The sequence below is a fragment of the Eubalaena glacialis genome, chromosome 8, assembly GCF_028564815.1.
Source record: "Eubalaena glacialis isolate mEubGla1 chromosome 8, mEubGla1.1.hap2.+ XY, whole genome shotgun sequence".
Classification (NCBI taxonomy): domain Eukaryota; kingdom Metazoa; phylum Chordata; class Mammalia; order Artiodactyla; family Balaenidae; genus Eubalaena; species Eubalaena glacialis.
In genome coordinates, this window is record NC_083723.1 from 53,463,340 (window position 1) to 53,483,320 (window position 19,981).

At 39.1% G+C, this 19,981-nt stretch overlaps 1 protein-coding gene across 1 annotated transcript in view; it reads right to left on the bottom strand.

The window, feature by feature from the left end:
- The window catches only part of DNAH11 (dynein axonemal heavy chain 11), a 335,383-nt gene that overhangs the window by 213,724 nt on the left and 101,678 nt on the right, over window positions 1–19,981 (bottom strand). Inside the window, 1 exon segment of the mRNA XM_061198505.1 lies at window positions 1,952–2,101. Coding sequence (XP_061054488.1) covers window positions 1,952–2,101 — 150 coding nt within the window.

Genomic DNA, 19,981 nt, shown 5'->3' on the forward strand with positions numbered 1-19,981 from the left:
TATACACCTGATTTCTTTCCCTGCCTCTGTGAAGATGACACAGCATTCATTCCTACAACCTCTTTCTCTGGAGAACTGGGAAGGAGCAGTACGTGGTCAGTGACCTGACAGCCTTCCCTATTGGAAGAAAAAGGGAAGAACCATCCCCAACATCCTAAAAGACTTCTCTCCTGGCTTCCTAGCTGGGCTTTGTTCAGATGCCTGAAAGCAGGTGACCTAATCACTACTGTAGTCACTCTGCACAACTCTAATGTCGCCAAGCAGCAAGCTCCTTTAGTAAATCAGGTATCACTTGATCATACCCCAGATACTCTGGGATCCATGTCCTCAGTATGGCCACCTGTTCTCGAGAACTCTCCAGTCCATCTGGGAAGACCAAACACACATACAAGGTGACACATCAACCTGTGTTCAGAGACTACGCCACCAACGGCAACTCAGCTCAATATAATTTGAGAACTAAGCCCTGATGAGGTGCTTGCTTGATCTCCCACTTCTTGGTCTTTCATCAGCTTCCGTCCGACCCTCTATAACAAGAATTATCACTTCCCATTATCACTAACTATGTGAATATCCATTTATTCAGTAAGCTTAAGAGGTCCTCAAGGACAGGTGCCATGTCTTATTCTTTTCTGGATCTCCAAAAGCCAAACCCAGCAGCTGGTACATAGTAGGTATTCAATAAACACCTGTCGAATAAAACGCAAAGAGCCGAAACTGGGAGGAACCAATCATAAAAGTGTGGGGGGAAGAGGGGGGAGGACCTAAAGTAAAAGCATCTTTTTATAAAAGAGGCAATTAGAGGGTAAATGTGCTACATGCCCGAAAGTCTCTAGCATAAGTTGCTTATATAAAATAAGTTAGAGCACTGTGAAAACTTTCAGTACCAAGGGTTCCTGCTACTGACACCCACATCTATGGTTGGACTGTCCTCCTTCTGGGCACTATGCCAATCAGCTAGCAGTCTGCCGGGGGGGAGGCAGACAGCAACACACTTTTGTCAAGATAGTTTATGGTGACTTTTTCTAATCATTGTAATAATATCCTAAAGAGCCCCAGAGATCACAAATACACTTTAATCAAAGTATTTCACCATCTGCTTCCCCTGCATTTGGCAGGATTTTTCTGGTACAATATTAAAAAGCAACAGAGAGGAGTAAAGAAAACCCTTGTAAAAAAAAAAAAAAGGCTGCCATCACATTTCTGCAAGGGACCCTTTAAGGAACCCCCTGCCTCAACCTAAACTGTTCTGTAATAGAGGCTACTGTCTCAGTTACCCTGTGGATTAGCTCAAGCTATATAAGCATCGTAGTAAAAAGATGCAATTCCTCTAAATCATCTGAAAACACCAAGAGCTGCTTCCTAAATCGTTAAGAGCCGTTCTTACAGATAACTGTTAAGAATATGTTTGAGGTGTTTGGCTGTGAGAGAAGAGAGTATGTTAACTGTCTGTGCACACAGTAATTAGTGTACATGACATTAGCTTAGTGGACTCAATCAACTTTATTTATGAGCAGCCATTTAAAACACCCATGTCAGAATCCTGAACCACAGCCTCTTTAGAACGTGCTTCATTGCAAGGTGCTGCTTCACCCTAACCCTTCCCTGTACTCTGAGCACAGGTGAAAACAATATGCTCTGTAGGAGACTCAGTCACTGGGTGGCATTTGCTACTAATTCTGGGGTTTACTCGTTCAGTCTGTGACAGTCCCTTCTGTCTGGCTCAACTGTGAGCAAGTCTGAGCTCCTGCAGGGTGCTGAAGCCTGATGATCAGAGTGGGAAGCACGGCAGAGGAGTCCTCTGTCATACCGGACACAGGTAAACGGGAATCTCTGAGCACAAAACTAACCGGAGCCTCATTTGACATGAGTTGATTTTTTCTTGTTCAACTTTTAAAAATTATCCCCCCAATACTTCTCTGGCATAGAGAACCTCATAAGCAAATCTTACATGGCCTATGCATTCACACTCAGCTGGGAATGGGACGTATTCCTTTTCTTTGCTGTACATTCCAACGGCCCTGTGCGCGGAAACATCCTGATGGTCTTCAAACTGCAGATCTACAATGCTGTCAAAGAGTTTGGAAAGGTGGTGTGTAACCTAAGACAAGATAATAAGAAGAGATAAGAGCATTTCTTACTGGATATATATTCTGGTAATCTACAGATGTGGCTAAATGAATTCACAAAACTGTCTTTATATCGTTACAGAGATGCCTCAAAATGTTTTTCTTCCAAATAAAAATCACTTCTTCAATTCCAGAGTTTGAAATGACCCAGATGGAGAAGTGGCCAGGCACTCCGATCACATTATCAGGTGTTGGGAGGTGAATACTTAGCCTGCTAGGTTATCTATTCTCTCCTTAAAGGCTGGAGACTTACTAACTTCTCTATCTGTACCATATTCCTGTAGCAATCATCCTGCTGGGAATTTTGTGATCAGGTTATTAAAATTCAGACATGGTATTTTACTTACACCATAAAAGACCTTATATTGTTTAAAAACAAAAAGCTGTGTTAAAATATTTGAAACGAAAATGTAAATTAGATACAGTCTTATTCTTGGGTCAGGTCCTATGTTATTGTGCACTTGCTTTGCTATTTACGTGAGCCCCAAAGCATATTTGTTACATAAGAAAGGTGAATGGGATTCCCCCATTTTCATTGACAAAGAAATTGAAGGTGAAGTATTAGGTGACTTCATCAAGTTGACACTGCTAAGAATAAGTGGCAGTTAGATCTTAAACCTCCAAGTCCAAGCCACATCTACAAAGTTCAAACTCTTTGAGCATCATAACCTTTTACATTCTAAGTTGTGGGATCTCCAAGAGAACCCCCAGTAAATAGCATACTGAACCCTGTGCAGGTTCTGGACTCCTTGAAAAATAAAACCAAGTTAAAAAGACAAAGAGCAGCACATGTTCTGCTAGAGGCCAGTTCAGAGATGAAAGCCCAACTGGCCTCCAAACCGAACACAAGAATCAATAAGACTTATCCATCTGGTCATATCAGCACAGACCGGGACCGGCCTCTCCACCCAGCAGGACTGGCAAGGAGGAAAGGAGAGGAGTTCTGCAGGCTATCAGTCAGGCAAGTCGCTCTACCTCCCCCTGGGGTGGACTGAACAAAGGTCAGAGTGAACCACAGGAAGTGTCAGGAATGGGAACAAGCGCTCCCTCCTTACACTTGGCAAAACTACTGCAAAACCTGAGAAGTGGGGAAACAGTTTGGTGATTCCTCAAAAAGTTCACTAAACAAGTCATAGGACCCAGTAATTCCACTCCTAGATATATACCCCAAATTATTGAAAACATGTACTCAAATACTTGCACAAAAGTTCAGAGCAGTATTATTCACAGCAGCCAAAAGGTGGAACCAACCTAAATGTCCATTGATGGATGAATGGACACATTGTGCATTGTGGCATATCCATACAATGGAATATTGTTCAACCATCAAAAGGAAGGAACTACTGGTACACTCTACAACATGGATGAACCCTGAAAACATCATGCTACGTGAAAGAAGCCAGTCACAAAAGATCATATAGTGTATGATTCCATGTACATGAAATGGCCAGAATAGGTAAATCCACAGAAACAGAAAGCAGACTGATGGCTGGTAGGAGACAGGGGGACGAGGGAATGCACGATGACTTCTTAATGGGCATGAGGTTTTATTGTGGGGTGATGAAAATATTTTGGAACTAGATAAAAGTGATGGATGCACAACATTGTGAACAGACAAAATGCCAATGAATCATACACTTTAAAATGGCTAATTTTATGTTACCTGAATTTCACCTCAATAAAAAAATAATAATAAAAGGTGCTGATAACCAGAAGACAGTGTCAAGCTATAGAACATTTCCCAGCACATAGCATTAACGCCATCTCTGCAATGACTTTTTCTTGAAATACAGTTTAACTGGACTTGATAACTATCCCAATAGCAGCTTCTACAAACAACAGCAACCTGCCTAAATTTCCCATACGAGAAGACCAATACCAATATTGGTAGGGAACTCCTTAAGGGTGATTTCATCTTTGAAACTTTTAGCCTTAACATTTTTGCTGTATTCACAGTTTTAGTACTGAAGAAAATCACAGTAAGGAATCTTCCAAGTTTAAAATAGATGAGTTTGAGACTCTCACTTTCAGTGTAGACAGAGTGGTAGCTGATGATCACTGCTTGGGTTATCACAGTCTCCCACATCCCTGTACATAACCCACAGGACATGATACACAGAAAGTATCTCCACTCCTCTAACAACTCGCTGTCACAGCTGAAGCGGCCAGGAAGTGCACAGATGTTTAATGGCTTCTACTGTGTAATGGGCCTAGTCAGGTACAAATAATAGTCAGGTACAAAGCTGCGGGATAAACGAGACCTCAACCATCAGACACCCTCACACATCATTGCTTTGGTGAGGAAAGCATTTCAAAAGAACTCCTAGTCCTCTAGTCACTCAGTGGGTGACCAGGAAACGCAAACCCCATGGCTTGATGTTCTCCCATGACTTATACCTGGCATGTTGGAAGTTGGATATTTTCCTATTCTGCCTTCCATTTAGAGCTTCTGAGAGAACAGGACCATTTTTTTAAACTAACAAGGATGCTGTTGACCTCAGATTTGTTCCATTTCTAATGATATCCCTTTGTACCTGTTAACACAAAATTAAAATTCCTTTTTCCTAGTCTGGTCTTTGGAAAGACTTATTTTACAGTTTAAAAAATACATAAAAACTAATGCCTCAGAGGCCCCCTCTTTGTACCACACTAAAGAAACAGAATGGATTTGAACACTTCAAATCATGAAATTCAATAATTTCGTTGTATCTTGAGTAGGTTTCTAAAAGGTTAGCAACAAAAATTGAAATGCTGTTCCACTGGTTTACAGTAAATCAGGTGCATCCACCCACTGGTGCGTAGACAGACAGGCAGCCCCGGCTTCGCACAGTAGTGCGAGATTGTAAAAACAACGATGCAGCCTCCACAATCAATGGGCAAACTTACGACTGTGCTTTGGCTGTTAAAAATTTTCGTTAAAACATTAAAATCCCTCTCACTCTCGGTTATAAAAGTACAGAGAAATAAAAAGTGTAAACTAATACTTAGTAGGCTAACTTAAAATACTAAAAAAAAATTAAAAATTAAGTGTTTTACTCCTTTATAGGAAACTTATCAAGAGTAGTTCGAACGGTGCTTGCCTCTTTCTTCTCATCTTGTAACTTAAAATACTGAGTGAGCACCTTCCCTATGCTTTGTGTAGTCGCCATATTCCTTTGGAAGTTTGGATTGGCTGCCAACATTTCATCCTTTGAGGTCTCCATGTCCTGATATTTCTGAGAGTTTCTTTAATGTCAAGTTGTTTTTTTTTTCTGGTATCACTTCCTCTAGGACATCTTCATCCTTTTTGTCACAACCAGTGTTTACATTTATATCAATGAGTTCATTTTCACTATAATCCTCTGGCTGCATATCTAGAATCTCTCAAATGGTGTAGTGTCATTTCCACAGTCACCTTTCTCTTCCATAGCTACATCTACAATTCAGATTTCACGTCTAGCGTTATCAATTTTCACTCCTTTGCTATACTATCAACTTCATTACTAATTCCCTCTTTTGAAGGTTTATTTTTGTAAACCGTCATGTGGGTTCTTCACTGGGGACAAGGTGGTAACATACTACGTTCTTTGCTGATTATGTCAGAATCAAACAACAAATGTGTGACAGCCGACCACAGACAGACTTTGAAAGGTGTGACGTAACTGGTCGCGAGTCAAGATGTACATCCGTTACTGACGTGGTGATTTTTGTGGACTGAGGAGGCAGCAATGAAGTTTGTGCCTCTCGAGATCACTCACAGTTAACACACCGTAGTATGTGAAATGTGAACCATGTTACTGGAGGAACGGAGTTAAACTAATCTTTGGTAACTGAAATTTGTGTTTTTCAGGTCTGTGCACAGGGAGAGCTGCCTTTTTAAGAGCTTACATTTATCTACCTGTAAATAAAGTCAAAAATATTTACTCATCTAGGTAATTTTATAATTTAAAATGCAAACTAATACAGCAATCAGATCAGCAGTCTACCCTATGTTCACCTAGAAAAGAAAGGGAAGAAAAACGAAATCATATAGCTTCTACATATGCTTCTATGTATATCTTCCATGTATTGCTATGTCCTAGTTTCCCTGTATGGCTACTATACATTCACAAAGCTTACCCCTTGCTTTTTGCCTATGTCTCATTTCATATTTGCCCCATCTATGAAAGATGCTGCTGCTGATTAACTGAGATAAAATAGACACAAAGTCCTAATATCACTCCTGGCATGATGAACACCTCAGGATTCATTCATATGTAGTCATTAACTCATTTATACATAATGATGGTAATACTCATGATAGTATTTGTGAGAAGATAAGTAATGTCCAAAGTGTAGGCAGTCCTGTCTATTGTGAATATTATCCTCTAGAACAAGGGAAAAATGAGTCCTTTATTTTTACATGTACAAAAATTTAAGTCTGTCACAATGTTGAATAGTTTATTGTTGTGTTTTACATTTTTAATAATACTCAGTATAGGTGACAGTATAGGGAAATGGACATACAACATTGTTGAAAGTCTAAATATGCAAAAACTTTCTAGAAGTTGGTTAAATCAGTTATAGCACTTTCATATAATGAAAACTTTTATCGACATTAATCATCATATTGTAGAAGAATATTTCAATTTTGATTGAGTATATATGTTCTTACCTACACAAACACAGACATAAAAAGAAAAACTATAATCACTCAAAAATAGCATCTAGGAGTATGTTATTCTGATCTTTAGTACTTTTATATTTTTCAAATTTTCAATAGTGAACATGCAATTATATAATTCAGAAAGACTAAATTTGTTATAAATTTTGTAAACCATTATAGCCAATCCTAGGTATTGGGTATCGCTTGGTTTGCTTTTACCAAAAATAAAATCATAGGATACATAATATTTTGCAATTTGATTTTTCACTAATTAATATAACTTGGACATACGTATATTATCAGTGCTGATTCTGTATTTCTTCCTTAACATTTTTAGCATATGTATGTAAATATAAATAGATATGCTGACAATACAAACTCTTGAGTTTTTAAATAACCTTATGAAAATTTAAATAGAGAGAAAAGTGAAAAAAATCACGTGTGTACAGCTTAATAAATTTTAGCAAAGTGAACAAAACTCTTGTAACCACTGAGACAATTAAGAAACTGAATACACCTGAACCCAAAAAAAATCCTCATGGCCCAGGTCAGTCACTAGTCCCTCCTCTCAAAAATGGACATAACCTAATAAAGCCCATATATGACAAACCCACAGCTAACATCACTCTCAATGGTGAAAAGGTGAAAGCGTTCCCTCTAAGATCAGGAGCAAGACAAGGATGTCCACTGTTGTCACTTTTATTCAACACAGTTTTGGAAGTCTTAGCCAGGGAAATCAGAGAAGAAAAAGAAATAAAAGGAATCCAAATTGGAAAAGAAGTAAAACTGTAAGATGACATGATACTATACACAGAACATCCTAAAGATGCTACCAGAAAACTACTAGAGCTCATCAATGAATTCAGTAAAGTTGCAGGATACAAAATCAATGGAATTTCCTAGCGGTCCAGCGGTTAGGACTCTGTGCTTTCACTGCCGAGGATGCAGGTTCAATACCTGGTTGGGGAACTGAGATCTTGCAAGCCGTGTGGCATGGCCAAAAAAAAACCCAACAACAACAAAATTGATACACAGCAATCTCCTTCATTCCTATACACTAACAATGAAAGATCAGAAAGACAAATTAAGGAAACAATCCCATTTACCGTCACATCAAAAAGAATAAAATGCCTATGAATAAACCTACCTAAGGAGGCAAAAGACTTGTACTACGAAACCTATAAGACACTAATGAAAGAAATCAAAGAGGACACAAACAGATGGAAAGATATACCATGCTCTTGGATTGGAAGAATCAACATTGTGAAAATGACTATACTACCCAAGGCAATCAACAGATTCAGTGCAATCCCTATCAAATTACCAATGGCATTTTTTACAGAACTAGAAGAAAAAATTTTTAAATTTGTATGGAAACACAAAAGACCCCGAATAGCCAAAGCAATCTTGAGAAAGAAAAATGGAGCTGGAGGAATCAGGCTCCCTGACTTCAGACTATACTACAAAGCTACAGTAATCAAGACAATATGGTACTGGCACAAAAACAGAAATATAGATCAATGGAACAGGATAGAAAGCCCAGAAATAAACCCACGCACCTATGGTCAATTAATCTATGACAAAGGAGGCAAGAATGTACAATGGAGAAAAGACAGTCTCTTCAATAAGCGGTGTTGGGAAAACTGGACAGATACATGTAAAAGAATGAAATTAGAACATTCTCTAATACCACACACAAAAATAAACTCAAAATGGATCAAAGACCTAAATGTAAGGCTGGACACTATAAAACTCTGAGAAGAAAACATAGGCAAAACACTCTCTGACATAAATTGCAGCAATATCTTTTTGGATCCACCTCCTAGAGTAATGAAAATAAAAACAAAAATAAACGAATGGGATCTAATTAAAGACTTGTGCACAGCAAAGGAAACCATAAACAAAACAAAAGGACAACCCACAGAATAGGAGAAAATATTTGCAAACGAAGTGATCGACAAGGGGTTAATCTCCAAAATCTATAAACAGCCCATGCAGCTCTATGTCAAAAAAAAACAAACAACCCAATCAAAAAACGGGCATACAACCTAAATAGACATTTCTCCAAAGAAGACATACAGATGGCCAAGAGGCACATGAAAAACTGCTCAACGCCACTCATTATTAGAGAAATGCAAATCAAAACTACAATGAGGTATCACCTCACACCAGTTAGAATGGGCATCATCAAAAATTCTACAAACAAGAAATGCTGGAGAGGGTGTGGAGAAAAGGGAACCCTCCTACACTGTTGGTGGGAATGTAAATTGGTACAACCACTATGGAGAACAGTATGGCAGTACCTTAAAAAACTAAACATAGAACTACCATATGATCCAGCAATCCCACTCCTGGGCATATACCTGGAGAAAACCATAATTAGAAAAATACATGCACCCCATTGTTCACTGCAGCTCTATTTACAACAGCCAAGACATGGAAGCAACCTAAATGTCCATCGACAGAGGAATGGATAAAGAATATGTGGTACAGATGTACAATGGAATAGTACTCAGCCATATAAAAAGAACCAAAATAATGTCATTTGCAGCAACACAGATGGACCTAGAGATTATCATACTAACTGAAGTAAATCAGAGAAAGACAAATATCATATGATATCACTCATATGTGGAATCTAAATTTTTTCTTTTTAAAAAATTTTTATTGAAGTAGAGTTGATTTACCATGTTGTGTTACTTTCTGCTGTACAGCACTGTGAATCAGTTATACATATACATATGTCCACTCTTTTTTAGACACCTTTTCCATGTAGGTCATTACAGAGTATTGAGTAGAGTTCCCTGTGCTATACAGTAGTTTCTTACTAGTTATCTATTTTATATATAGTAGTATGTATATGTCAATCCCAATCTCACAATTTATCCCTCCTCCCCTTTCCTCCCTGGTAACCATAAAATTGTTTTCTACATCTATAAGTGGAATCTAATTTTTAAAAAATGATACAAACGAACTTATTTACAAAACAGAAACAGACTCACAGGTATTGAAATCATACCTATGGTTACCAAAGGGGAAAAATGGTGGGGGAGGAATAAATCAGGAACTTAGGAGTAACATACGGACACTACTATATATAAAATAGGTAACCAAAAAGGACCCACTGTATAGCACAGGGAACTCTACTCAATATTCTGTAATAATCTATATGGGAAAAAACCTGAAAAAGAATGAATATATGTATAACTGAATCACTTTGCTGTACAGCTGAAACTAACACATTATAAATCAACTATACTCTAATAAATTTTTTTTTAAAATGGATATTACCTTTACATAAGGGGATTCATATAATATGTATTCTTGTGTCTGCCTTCTATCATTCAACATCATGTTAGTGAGGTTTATTCATGTTATTATGTATAGCACTAGTTTTCTTCTTCATTGCTATGTGGTACTCTGTTATATGAATATTACACGATGTATTTATGCATTCAACTGTTCAGGGACATTTGGATTATTTCCAGTTTGGGGGTGTTATGGATAATGTAGCTATGAAAATTCTTGTCACATATTTTGGTTCACCTATGTATACATTTCTGCTGAGTATACACTAAGAAGAGGAACTGCTGGACAATAATGTATTATTATATTCAAATTTAGAAGATACTGTCAAACAGGTTTCCTGAGTGGTTGTACCAATCTACAATCACACTGGCTAGATAGGAACATTCCCATTGCTCCACATCCTTACTATTATTTAGTACTGTGAGTCTTTTTAATCTTAGGCTTTTGGTAGGTTTGATCTTGATAGCTCATCATGTGAATATATGTGTTTTTCTAATGAAAAATCATGTCAGAGTTTGACAAAATACCTGTACAAATTGAAAAAAGAGGGGGAAATGAACACATTACTAGGCAGAGTATTTCAGCCTAGCAAAGATTCAGAAACACACCAACTCATGATATTTTCACCAGTTCTCTCACACTCACGAATGTCAAAACAATGCATAGCTAAATGAAGGTATCTTCAGGAAGAAGACAAACAAAACAAAAATAAAAAGAAAGAAAATAAAGAAAACTAGCTCCATGGATTAGTACTTGATATTTATCATTTTGGGTTTTTTTCTGAATTTCAGGTAAAATCTTTTATATTACATCAGTAGCACATAAAGTCCTTGATATTAACGATTGTACATTCTGTACTTAGACATGTCTATGTGAATATATAACGTGCATCAACTAGTTTTTGCAGTGTAACAAACCACCTCAAAATTTAGTGGCTTAAAAAAGCAACAATTTCAGAGTTCACAATTCTGTGTCAGGGCTTTTGGGTTCTCTCAGCTGGTCCCAGCTGGGCACCCTCATACCTCTGCAGTCTGCTGGTGATCGATGGCTTCTCCCATGTGTGTGATGGTTGTCCAGCTGGTGGCTTGGGTATGGGTATGTGCTTCTCCTCATCCAGCAGGCTAGCCTTGGCTTATTCATGAGGAGGTAGTCATAGGTTTCCAAAGAGCAGCAAGAGGGCAAGCCGCAGTGTACAAATGCTTTTCAAACCTCTTGCTAATGATACACTGGCCAAAACAAGTCACACAGGAAGCCAAATGGAGAAATAAGCTCTACCCCTTGATGCAAATTGCAGCTTCACATTGAAATGGCATGGATGAAGGGAGGGGAAGAATTTGTGGCCATTTTTATATTCTATGTTAAGCATTTTTCTTAGTTCTTTACATGTTTGCTTTACTGCTTGCTCAGAAATCAAAGATATAGTACCTACTGCTTTCCCCATTTGGTATATAAGGAAACTGAGGTTCAGAAAGGTAAAGCAGTAACATAGTCAATAATCAACAGAGCCGGGATTTAAACTCATGTCTACATGATTTCAAGGTCTCTGTTCTTTCCTACTATTCTACCTTCTGATGGATGGCTAATGTGCCTATTATGTCTAGCTCCATACGGTTACCATTTTGATGATCATTTTTTTGTGTGTAGATCCAGATTTCCATCTGGTATTATCTTCCTTCTGCCTGAAGCATTTCCTTTAACATTTCTTTTATTATCAGTGTGCTGGTGATGAAATCTTTCAGCTTTTGAATGTCTGAAAACTTCCTTATTTTGCCTTCATTTTAAAAAAATATTTTCACTGGGTAAAGAATTCTAGGTTGATTTTTTCTTTCAGTACTTTAAAGTTGTTGGCTCCTCTGTCTGCTCAATTCTACTGTGAAGCCTTTCATCATCCTCGTGTTTGCTTCCTTGTATATAATGTCATTTTATGGATGATTTCTAGATTTCTTTGTCATTGGTTTTGGCCAATTTGAGCAAATTGGTGTAGTTTTCTTCATGTTTCTTGTTTTTGGGTTCACTGAGTTTCTTGAATCTATGGATTTCTACTTTTCATCAATTTGGAAATCTTTTGGCTGCTCTTCTGCAAATATTTTGTGTGCCTCTCTTCCTGGCCCCCACTTGGGTATTACAATTACACACATGAAACTTTGTTATTTTTTCCCTAGCTCTACTTAACATTTTGAACATATAGAATACAGCTAAAACAACTTTTAATGTCCTTGTCTGTTAATTTCAACATCTGTGTCAGTTTTTTGATTCATTGTCTCCTCAGGATGGGTCAAATACTGCTGCCTCTTCACATACCCAGTAATCTTTAATAAGACGTCAATCACAGTGACCTTTACCCTGCTTGGTACTGGATATTATGTTTACTGTATTCCTATCTTCTTGAGCTTTGTTCTGGAGTACAGTTAAATCACTTGGAAATAGTTTTATGCTTTGGTATCATGCTTTTAAGATTTGTTTGGCAGAACTAGAGTAGGATCTAATCTAGGGCTAATTATTCCCAGGGATGAGGACTCTAGCAGGCCCCTCCATTGGTCTCGGGTTCTCTCTCTACAGCTCTCCCCTCTGTGGCAAACTCTCACCATTTTGGTCTCCTTAGACTCTGAGCTCTGACCCCTCAACTCAGAAGGTCCACCAGACTCTGCCTGGTTGCCCCACCCTGTGCCATGCCTGGAAACTCTCTCAAGGAAGCAAACTGGAACCACCACATAGCTCATTTCCTTTGTTCCTATTCCATTATGAATCACTATTGCTTTTTGATTCTCTGGATAATATCTTCCTTGGTGGAGCCTGACTCCAGTTTTTATTTTTCGTTTTGTCTTTCTCCTTCTTTCCTGCTCCATGATACTGATGAAAGCTCCGGTCACCTTTTCAGACTCTTGCCCACATCTTACTGTCAAATGTCATAGGGGGAACAGCAGTAGCATATGTCCGGCAAATCTCTCCATGGTTTCCTTCTTCTCAGATCTCAGCCCCTGAAATCTTGACTCTGCAGTCAAATGCTCTACCCCTGAGCTATACACCCCTGAAATTTTGACTTTGATGCTCTTTAAGCACTCTTCCAAGCGTTTAAACAGATCTACTTAACTATTTTATCCAGCTGTTCTAGTTGGTCCCAGAAGGAATAGTACTCTGCTAAAAGCTAATGAGTGGGCTTCCCTGGTGGTGCAGTGGTTGAGAATCTGCCTGCCAATGCAGGGGACACGGGTTCGAGCCCTGGTCTGGGAAGATCCCACATGCTGCGGAGCAACTGGGCCCGTGAGCCAGAACTACTGAGCCTGCACGTCTGGAGCCTGTGCTCCGCAACAAGAGAGGCCGCGATAGAGGCCCACACACCGCGATGAAGAGTGGCCCCCGCTCGCCGCAACTAGAGGAAGCCCACGCACAGAAACGAAGACCCAACACAGCCAAAATTAAATTAATTAATTAATTAATTAAAAAAAAAAAAAAAAGCTAATGAGTTATAGCCAGAAGCCCTGCCCACTGAATTTAAGATGGAGCTGAACAAGCTTTATCAAGTGACATCAAACAAAGGTCAGGAGTTTCAGATTCCACAGCAAGGCCTAAAACTCCTTGGCAGCAGGACCCCAAATTTGTAAGACTGATTTAGAAACATTAAAGTGGTATTTTCATCCTACACTGTAATAACCCTGATTTTATTGTGTAACTTATAAATTGGCTGTAGAGGGAATTCCAATAAAGGAGCTCCAACAGAATTCTAAGCAGTGGCAACATATTGGCAAAATGAAAAAAAAAATTTACATATATTGTTATACAACTTATGGTCAACCATATAGTAACCATTTTGCAAGGATAATCTCTACTGGATATATAATTTATGACATTTATTTAAAAGTTAGATTGTCTATTTTCTCGTCACACACCTAAGTGCCTAAGTCCTTTGGATATAAGGCTGCCTTTACACAAAGGCATCCATTTGAAATACGACATATTCCTAGGTTATACCACGTGGAGCTGTTCTCACTGGCCATTTCTACATTAAAGTACACTTAGATGAGCAGCTTCTATTCCTTGCTGCTCAGCTCAACATAAGTAGAGACCATGGCAAGGTGTTCAAAACCAGGACCATCTTCTGTATCTGTTTCCTTTTCCTGCCTCTTCCCCATTTCATCCTCAGTGCCAACCTAAACTCAAGGGCAACCCCCTCCCTCCACTGTAGGTACCTACGAGCCCTCCAACCTTCTACTCCCTATAAAAAAGTAGGGATTTTTGACTGATTTTATTTCAACTAAAAGTCATTCACTCTTGCATGCAGCCAACTAACCACTTGCATCTCGAGCCTTTTTCCTCTTGGTTGTCTAAGAGTTACTGGTTTATTTATTTATTTTAGGTTGCGCTGCGCAGCTTGCAGGACTCCCCCTCGAACCCGTGCCCGCTGCCGTGGAAGCATGGAGTCCTGACCACTGGACTGCCAGGGAATTCCTCTTCTTGACTGTCTAAGGAGGACTAATCCATGTCAAGAAGGCTGTGCCACGCTATGAGTGAGTGTTGAGCTGCTTCATCCTGATTCCTGAGATGCAGATGGTGAGGCATCTTCGCTCTACCATGGAGATAACCAAATGGAAGCACTATCCAGCAACATACTGAGCTTGTGAGGATGCGGGGTCTTAGATATTTACCCCCTTGAAGATCCAGAAGTTCTTTTTATTACCTAATACTAAGCCCATTTCTCACAAGCACCTGTCTAAGTGCCAATATTGACAGTCTATTAAGGGTATCAGTTGAGTGCCATCTGTCTTATACTGCAATTTGGGGGATTTCTCAAAAGACAAGTTGGCAGATTTCTTCTTATGTAGATTTGGGCCAATGCCACTGAAGGATATTTTTGATGCAAACATTAAACGTTTCTGAGCATATATATTCTTGATCTTGTCATTTTCGGAATTGTGGCCTCAACTGCCACAGCAGTGGCTTTCTAGTAGCCACATTAAAACAAGTAAAAAGAAACAGGTGAAATTAATTCTGATGTATTTTATTTGACCTAATGTATCCAAAGCATTGTCACTTCAATATGTAATTAATAGAAAAATCACTAATGAGATATTTTACCTTCTTATCTTTAAGTCTTTGAAACCAGGTGCATGTTTTACATTTACAGCTTATCTCAATTTGGATTTTTCATCAGAAATACTTGATCTGTCTTTATGTCTCACAAAATACTCAGTTGCGAAAGTAGAGTCACACTCAAGTTGTTTCAAACTTGTTTTCCAGTAACTGAATCAAAGATCAGTTTTTCTAACATATTGTAGTTAAAAATTCAGCCCCTCAGTTGACACATTTCAAGTGCCCAATAGCCACACATGCGGCCCATGGCTACCCCCCGTCACACAACACAAACGCAGCTGATCCCATGGAAAGTGTGTCATTCTTTAGTATACCTCTATCATGGGGAAGCTTTCACTCATCATCACATAGGAGAAGAAGGAAGAGAAAATGTGCCAACTCTTCTAGGACAAAAAGATCTTTCAAGTCACAAGGAACCAGTGGCTAAAAACACCAAGTTGTCAGCTATTTCAAGGCACCATATCACAACCTGGAAGGGCACAATGGGGCCAACTGATGTTGCTAGGGCTGACTTTAACCACTACATTCGTTTCATTGAAAAATACAAAAGGATGTTTTTCTAAGGTGGGGGAGAAAGCACAGAATGTTAATATTGAATCATGTGCAACTTCATAACTACTGCGCCATGACCATTAATCCTGCAAATATACCTCTAAGTTTGTATTTCCGTAAGCAACCACCAGAGGTTTTTGACCATGGAAGTTACACAGCACAGCCACATCCTCAGTCCCTTAGATAATCTATGCCACTGGGAGGTCAGGGTGAACTCTAGGAGGAGAAAAATCTTTAAAACTTGACCTTAACCAAACTTACCAACAGCTGAAAACCACTGAAGGCATTCTAGACACACTGATTTCATCACTCTGACATTCCAACTCAAGTATCTTAAATTAGGCATTTCCGCTTATAGAACACAGGATGTAGTAATATCAGACTTCCCTGGCTCATGTATTCAGGCTGATCAAATTCCACAATCAACTGCAGAAACCCTCACTTGCACCAACACTCTTAAATTGAGTGTGGCAGGTGGAGGAGGGGGGCCTGAGGAATTCAAGTCATTCACAAGATGTCAGCATGACTCATCTGCCCACAAAGGGTCATCTTTTCTGGGGCAATTGCATTGTTATCCCACAAGCTGCAGTTGCCATGTTATCTCCGTCACAGTACAGGGCACACATTCAGGATGTTAGCACAAAAGGCAGAGACGGAAAAGCTGTGTCTGGTGGCCTGAAACTGATTCTGATGATGAAAGAAAGAGTGTAGCAAGGCTAGGCCCTTTGGCATAACTGCTAAAAGCATTAACTATTCCACAGCAAGTGACCAAGAGTTGAGATCACACCTTGACTTTGCAGAACCACTGCAGGGAAAGAAGCTGACTGTGGCTCTAGATGACTCAACTCACCCTTAGCTCCTTTTCAATCCTTCACCCCAACAAGTTGCTCCCAGGTGGTATTTGCCCCTCAGAGGCAGCTAAACACTTTCGCTAATAACAAACCTTTCCTAAAAGGGTGATAGCATTTGAGGTGAAATCGAATTGTTCAACGTTTAATTCATGTAACAAAAGGATCTCAATGAAATCCCATTTTGAGCACAATTCAAAATAATGTATCTCAAATTTCAAAATGTTTCAAAAATCGAATCATTTCAAAGCTGGCAGGTCAGGAGAACTGTGTACCGCAATTACCCTGGAGCCGCATAGCCAGACCCCTTCAGCTGGTAAGCAGAAATACCCCACCTCCTTTTGTTGATATGACATAGACAGCACTGCTGTTGGTATTCATCAGCATGGCTATGAGCCATTTTGGACATTCTCTATGCGGTGACTTCAATATTCAGCTACATTAAAATTTAAAATCTTTTTAATGTCTTACATTACCTAGTCATTCATTAAAGAGTGTTACTAGTACTACTACTGAGAAATGTACCTGAGATTCAGGGGTTTAGAACTTTTCATTAAAGATGAAAAAAAAAAAAATTACATGGGACTGAGTGAACTGATGAGGATGATTATAATTTTTGTGACTTTCTGTTTGAATAAAAAAAAAAAATCCAACAAGGACTCAGAAGCAAAAAATATACAAATCAATTTTCACTGCAAAGTAAAGGAGATGTTACAGTGGAGGATTACTGGACTGAATATTATGGACTGAATATATTATGACATAGTATGAGTGTGTTTCGTGTTTGGTAATTGCAATCACTGTTGCTTTTGTTGTGGTCATCCATTTACAGTGCTTGGTGCCAGTTTATTTATCTCTTGTAAAAATAAAATACAGTGTGTGTGTGTGGGAAAAAAACAAAAAAAAACAAAAAAAAACACTATGAATTAGGTAGACAGGAAGACTTCCACAATAAGTCGCACTGATATTAACAATAACACTCTGAAATATTGAAGTGATGCTGTGAAAATAAAAAGAATGATTTTAAAGGTACACCTTTTAAGTTATATATATATATATATATATATATAAAAGCAAAATCTCATCCTGTAATTTAGGAAGGATAATGAAAAAAAAAATGCTAGCATCAGGGATGCGTATCCCTGTGAGCCAACAGGTTGTCTAAGGCATGAAGCACTTTTTGATGATTTGAAAGGACATAAAGAGAATGGGTGACAAGTGTATGTTGAGTCATCTGTTCCTCTAGCACCAGCCTAGGACTTCAATTAAGGACAAAGAGGCATCAGGCAAGTACATGCTCTGAAGACAGCAGACAGGGCTTAGGACAGGTTGGTCCCTCCAGGGCTTGACAAGACACATCTCAATGCCCTACCGTCATCTGCCTCCATACACCCCTTCTGGGAAAGTACAGCAGGGAGGAGGGGGGACAGGTGGACATCCTCACACCTGTGATTCAGCAGCCCAGAGGAGGATGCTCTGGCTTTACCTCGCTCCTCCTGGGGCTTCAAGGTGAAGGGCTGTTTCCCCCATCTCCGCCCTTTAAGTTGTCCAGGGAGAGGGGTTGGAGAAACACTCACAGAAACTATGGATGCCCGCAGCCAGTGAATCTGCGATGTGTCCCTACTTCGGACATCTGTCTAGGTGGAAAAGGAGGCAGAAGACATAACGAATGATGGATTACACTGCCAAGGGCAAGAACTGGAAGTGCTGAGATGGACTTGTCTCTGCAGTATACACCCCCTGGGGGGGTTGCCCCTGCCCCCTGAGGACTTGCTCCTGTTCCACAAGAGACCCAGCATGTGGGTACTGGCTGTCAAGGGTCAAGGTTGACAGCCACCGCCAAACAGAGAAGCAGGAATATGCATTAAGAAAGGGCAATGACTGACAGATGACACCCTTCCTTCCTCCCCAAGGTAAACTGATAGGGAGGAGAAATAAAAGATCCCAACTCCAAGTTCATTATGTAAAAGCCTGGTCTTGACACAGAGGTGAGGTTGGAATTTTAAACTAGATCTTGTTGAGTTGCTTTGGGTTTCTTTAATTTTTAATAATAAAAAGGGACCGGAGCATTACAGTACCTATCCAAGATGTTATAAAGGGACCTGTTACTCAGTGTAAAGAGATTCAGCAGGGCACATTTGAGCTTAATAATTGTACAAAGATAAAACTGTTTCATGTCTATATTCTGGATAATTAATACTGTTCAGTAAAACAGTCACATACATGTTTATTATGTTTAAAGAATATAAAAGAAAAACCATGTTCCTACTTACAGATTTATGCGTCTCTCTAATTTACATAGTGAAAATTCAGCATTCTAAGTATTTCAGATTTGCAAATGTTTAGGAACATGTACCTAGAATAGAATATGACATCCTCTATCTCATATGATCACCCTGGGCAGAGGGTCCAGCTGCTGGTCACAAGGAAGTTCTCAGGAGATTACTGAAACTTAAATGTGGTAGTAACTGCCATGTTTAAACTAGTTTAAAAAAAACAAAAAACCCCAAAACATCCAATTTACATGTCATTGACATAAATGAGAGATGGAGATACTGGGTTCCAAGTCAATGTAATTGGATGGGTTTTATTTACAAAGCCATCTGGGAGTTAGCATAAATATACAAAATGATACCTGAGTGGTAATGCTGAAAATGTTGCCAAAGTTGACTAACAACTTTGCTCTTAATAGCAAGATTGTACTTGTATTGCCGACAGCAAGAACAGCCCAGCCATCCATCTGAATTTAGCTCCAAAGAGAAATGATGAATGAGAGAGAAATAATCAAGATAAATACTGTGTCCAGAGAACAGTAGAATTCAGGAAACTGTAGTGTTAGGTGACACATATTCCAAAGAAAAGGGCAGAAAAATATCTAGAGCAGGAACATGGAGACAAATCCACAATGATAAAGCACAACCTTTGGCTTCAAAATAATCTGTGATATATCGTCAAGTCTAGGAGTAACTGCCTATGTCAGTTGTAACAATTCTAAGATCTAAATGGATGTGAACAACCGAACAGATATAATGAAAGGCAACATCTGCTAAATGTTTAGAGGAAGGAGAGCTTCGGGATTTGCACGAAGTTTGGTCTCTGATCTGTGCTCTCAGATTACAAAAGATAATAGCTGCTTTTATTTGCTTTACATATTTTCATGGGTGCTACGTTATTTTTGAATGGATAGGAGAAAATTAGAGGGTTAGGTAGAGGATGAAAATATACCAATACACCTCTGACAGCACTGAAGTCTAGTCCAGCTTCAATTATGAAGGTTACTCTGGAGTCAAGGTTGTTGTAAGAAGGCACCAGCCATGATCTCGTTCCCAGTGACCCAGTCTCCCCCAGGAAAGCTGCAAACCAGGCAATGGAGCTCCAGCCCTTGTCCCAGAATTCTGGGGGTTTGGAACCAGTGTTTCTTCCATTAACTT